General features: G+C 34.9%; 1 protein-coding gene across 4 annotated transcripts in view; it reads left to right on the top strand.

The window, feature by feature from the left end:
* LOC106792174 (anion exchange protein 2) overlaps positions 1-5,053 on the top strand; it is a 32,518-nt gene extending 27,465 nt beyond the window's left edge. For 3 of the 4 annotated variants that reach the window (XM_014758386.1, XM_014758388.1, XM_014758385.1), the window contains 5 exons: positions 69-756; positions 1,134-1,196; positions 2,285-2,882; positions 2,986-4,087; positions 4,170-5,053. In XM_014758386.1, the coding sequence (XP_014613872.1) occupies positions 69-756; positions 1,134-1,196; positions 2,285-2,882; positions 2,986-4,087; positions 4,170-4,842 (3,124 nt within the window). In that variant the 3' untranslated portion in view covers positions 4,843-5,053. The remainder of the gene's footprint in view (positions 1-68; positions 757-1,133; positions 1,197-2,284; positions 2,883-2,985; positions 4,088-4,169) is intronic. The other variant, XM_014758387.1, reaches the window with a different exon arrangement.
* Positions 5,054-5,076: the final 23 nt, after the last annotated feature.

Raw genomic sequence — 5,076 nt, 5'->3', positions numbered from 1 at the left:
ATATATATATATATATAAAAAGAGAATAAAAATGAAAAGAGATACTTTAATAATTGTTTTATTTACAGAAGACACCATCACAAATCTAGAAAATACTCTTTACAAGAGGATCCACAATGGAGGAAACGTTCTGGAGCTGGTCTTCCAGATGGTCCTGGTATCCTTGCCAGGAGAGTAAGCGTCCAACCGGAGGAAGCAAGTACACTTCAGGAATTGGACATAGACGATTTGGAATCTCACAGGAGCGACGATCCACGTGGAATGAGACGTCACAAGGCTGCTCATTCGACGGTACAGATTGGCAGAAGAAAGGAAGGTGGGATACCCCATGAAGCTTTCAAAAAAATGTACGACCATTCACCCCATGAGGTGTTCGTACAATTGGACGAACTTCATGGGGTCGGTGAAGAACGGGAATGGAGAGAAACGGCACGTTGGATCAAATACGAGGAAGATGTTGAAGAGGGTGCTGACAGATGGGGCAGACCGCACGTTGCATCGTTGAGCTTTCATTCGTTGCTAAATCTACGTCGGTGTCTTGAAACCGGTGTTGTATTGCTCGACCTTGAAGAAAAGGACCTACCAGGACTTACCTATAGAATGGTAGAACAAATGGTGATAGAAGAGTTAATACTTCCAGAAGATAGATCAGTTATCATGAGAGCTCTTCTATTAAAACACAGACACGTCCACGAACACGATCGAGGATTTCGTTTTGGTGGAAAACGTAACTATTCCAGTTACACTAGTTTACAGGTTAGTTAATGAATAATTTATTATCTGTCATGTGTTTTTAGGTAAATTTAGATGGATATATTATTATACAGGTTCTTGGATGATCAACTTCAGGTCTTGTTTAATCAGTAGACATGAAAATGATTATATATATATATATTATTAGTGTTGTCGTTTAATACTTCTGATATATTCTTTTTTTTTTTTCTTCCTCCCCGGCCCCCCCTTTAAAATGATACATAAATTATAGAAAATACGCGGTGTCCTATTGATAATGATAATAGTAAATAAATATCCCAATCGCGTATAGTAATAGTTCGTAAATTAGCAGGAAAATGTTTGAAGTATGTTTTTTTTAATTAGGGGGAAATGTAATTTACCCAATGTCATTTCCACAGTCCATCTGGCTGGAGGAAGAAGAGGCTGCACGAGGAGCCACTGAAAACCATGTAACCCAAAATGTAAAAATAACAACAACATTCGTATCCCGAATTATTTGAATGCAGTTACCAATATTTTATTTTAACGTTTATTTTTCATTACGCTAACCTTTTTTGATTATTTTTATATTATTGTTTTTGTTTTTGTTTTCGTTGTTCTTTTTATTCTTCTTCGTAAGCTATATACTCGTCAAAATTAATATCTGCATTCTTCGTTAAGACCATATCTCTTAACATGAATTTACAAGGTCCAATAATCATATCCCTCTATTATTTTTCATACTTGTAAACGTATGTGAAAATTCAAACGGAAATAATATTCAAATCATTAATGGATACGACCTGTAAGTTCATGGACACGCAATTTTTTAGCACCCTTTTATATTTTTGTTTTCTTCTTAAATATATATAGTTAGCCATTTTTTCTCTTACATTTTTGTTGTTACTTTTATTCGAAGGCTCCTATTTTCTTTTTTTCTTTCCATTCACAAAATCTTATTTATTAATTGTCAGAACTTTTTTAAATGATATATTACTATTTGTGTTTATTTATCAATAGCAACGAATTTTCTTCGCTTTCCAATTTTAATTAGGTATTTTTGCACCTTGTTTATATATATATATCTTTTATCATCTGGATCTTATCATTTGTTTTCTTTTTTTTTTTTTTTTTTTTTTTTTTTTTTGAATCTCTTTTCATTAGTTTCTTTTCATTAATTCGTATATGTATATTTCGTGTCATTATATTTCAAGCGGTGCATAGGATTTCCTATTACCTGATATTAGTTGATCTAGAAATTTAGAATATAAAAACTGTAGATATCATAATATATCTAGTCCAAAAAAAAAAATTGTATAAATGATATTAGATACATTTCCAATCTTATATCTTTTTTTTTTTGTTTAATTTTTTAATACAGAAACATATACAACAAACCCCGTGTGATATTTTAACCGAATCAGAAAACCTATGCCCGTTCTATCTTTGAACACCACATATTACGTGTATTATCACAAATATCAAAAACGATGCAATTTAAAATTTAAAAAAAAAAAAGAGAAGAAAGAGAGAGAGAAAAAAAAAAGTATATTTTCATTTTATTTCACAGAATTTGAACGACACCAAGCCAAAAATCGTCTCGTCCAATTTGGCATTGGATAATAGTAATCACGCCGTGGTAGATATGAAAGAAGAATTAACATTTACCAGCAGCAACGAGGATCTTAAAAAGGGACAAAACGAGCACATATTGAAAAGAATTCCAGCTGGTGCCGAAGCTACGATAGTTCTCGTAGGTGCAGTTGATTTTCTCGATCAACCAACCATAGCTTTTGTCAGATTGGCAGAAGGTATATTTATACCAGCTATAACGGAAGTTAAAATACCAGTAAGATTCATGTTCACATTGTTGGGTCCAAGAAACGGTGATTTGGATTATCATGAAATTGGTAGATCTATTGCCACTTTAATGGCAAATACTTCTTTCCATAAAATTGCTTACAAAGCTAACGAAAGAAGAGAATTACTATCTGCCATTAACGAATTCCTTGATGATTCTATCGTATTACCACCTGGGGATTGGGAAAGGCAAGCTTTGTTACCGTTCAACGAATTAAAAGCAAAAAGTGAAGCTATTAGAAAAAGAAAGGCTAAGGCTATTGAAGAAAAGACTAAACCTGTTCAAAGTGAAGCAGCTATAAAAAAGGGTACAAATTTTCATATATAAAATATTTATTCAAATTATTTGTGTATCATTGTAATTGATTTATTTATATACATATATATATATTTGGAATAATATTATTTTAGCTCTACTCGCTGGCGAAGAAGAAAAGAAACCACCTGACGGTGACGATCCCTTACGCAGAACACGACGTCCCTTTGGGGGTATAATAAATGATATAAAAAGACGTTATCCTCATTATTTATCCGACTTTACCGACGGATTAAGTTCTTCCTGTATAGCAGCAGCAATTTTCATGTATTTCGCAGCACTCTGTGCCGCAATAACATTCGGCGGATTGATGAGTGACAAGACACATAATACCATTGGAATTTCGGAAACTTTGGTATCCGGTTCATGGACAGGAGTAATTATGGCATTGTTTGCTACTCAACCTTTGGTCATTATCGGCACTACAGGACCCCTCCTACTGTTTGACGAGAGTCTCTATAAATTTTGCAAGGCTAATGAACTTGAGTTCCTTACCGTAAGGGTTTATATCGGTGCTTGGATGGGTATAATAGCTTTAGCTATAGCTTCAGTCGAAGGTTCGGTTTTGGTTAGATTATTCACACGTTTTACCGAAGAAATATTCACTGGATTGATTTCCCTTCTTTACATAGTCGAGACATTTATCAAATTGTACAATTATTTCGTACGTAATCCGTTATTAGAGGAATACAACTTTTTACCCGACAGCAATCAAACTCAACCGATAAACGTAACCGAAATAAAAATCATTTATGAAACTTGGAACGGTACGGAAATATCAGTCGCTTATGACGACATGCGAACGCTTATACCTAAACAAGATGACGGAGGAGTCTTGATAAATCAACCAAACACCGCATTAATGTGTACGATATTATGCTTAGGCACGTTCCTAGGTGCTTATTATTTACGAATCTTCCGTAACAGTCATTACCTTGGCCGTAGCGCAAGAAGAGCATTCGGTGATTTTGGTGTACCCATTAGTATTATCGTATTCGTCCTGATCGATTATTTGGCCAAAGTACAAACGGAAAAGTTATTAGTACCAGAAGGATTGAGTCCAACCGTGGCTGGAAGAAATTGGTTCGTTTCTCCGGGTGGTGAAACTCGACCTATCCCAGTTTGGATGACTTTTGCTTGCGCCATTCCAGCATTATTGGTTTACATCCTCGTTTTCATGGAAACTCAAATTTCCGAGTAAGAATTTTTCACAAATATATCCATTTGTTATTATTTTTATGATTATTTTCTCATTATTATTATTATTTTATCAATACAGGCTTATCATCGACAAAAAGGAACGTAAATTACGTAAAGGTAACGGTTACCACATGGATATCGTTGTGGTATGTCTGATGAATGTTGGTTGTGGATTAACGGGTTCACCTTGGTGCAGTGCTGCATCCGTACGTTCGTTGACACACGTATCAGCAGTTACAATCATGTCACGTACACATGCACCTGGAGACAAGCCGCATATAGTCCAAGTTATAGAACAACGTGTCAGTGCGTTGTTAGTTGCCATTCTAATGGGTGTTAGCGTATTAATGGCACCACTTTTACGACGAGTACCTATGTCCGTCCTTTTAGGGGTTTTCCTATACATGGGAATATCCTCGACAAATGGCGTACAACTGTTCGATCGTGTAAAGCTTTTCTTCATGCCTGTTAAACATCATGGGACAGCCAATTATGTTCGTCGAGTCCAAACATATAAAATGCACATATTCACTACGATACAAATCTTGTGTCTAGCAGTACTCTGGATTGTTAAGAGTACGCAAGCAGCCCTAGCACTACCGTTCTTCCTAATATTGATGATACCACTGCGCGGTCAAATGAGACACTTCTTTACACCTGCTGAATTACGTGCTCTTGATAGCAAAGAACCTGAACACGAAAGCACCGAAGAGGAGCCTGACTTTTATGAGGAAGCTCCGCTACCTGGTTAGACTGTGCCTTATATTCACGACTAATTATCTCATCTGGTGTATAACTTTTCTCATATACGTTTTATCTTTTTTTTTAAAAAAAAAAAACGTTACTCTCTAAAAACACCACGTGTCTCTCTTAATTCTTCGAAACAAAACAACCAAACGAAATAATAATAATAATAATAATATTCGTATATATTATTCTCGTATATTATCATCTATATATATAAAAATATATATATATATATCTCT

Source organism: Polistes canadensis, unplaced genomic scaffold, assembly GCF_001313835.1.
Source record: "Polistes canadensis isolate GaletaPanama2010 unplaced genomic scaffold, ASM131383v1 scaffold_386, whole genome shotgun sequence".
NCBI classification, from domain to species: Eukaryota; Metazoa; Arthropoda; class Insecta; order Hymenoptera; family Vespidae; genus Polistes; species Polistes canadensis.
The sequence above is the reverse complement of the archived record's forward strand: the minus strand, read 5'-3'. Positions and strand labels throughout refer to the sequence as shown.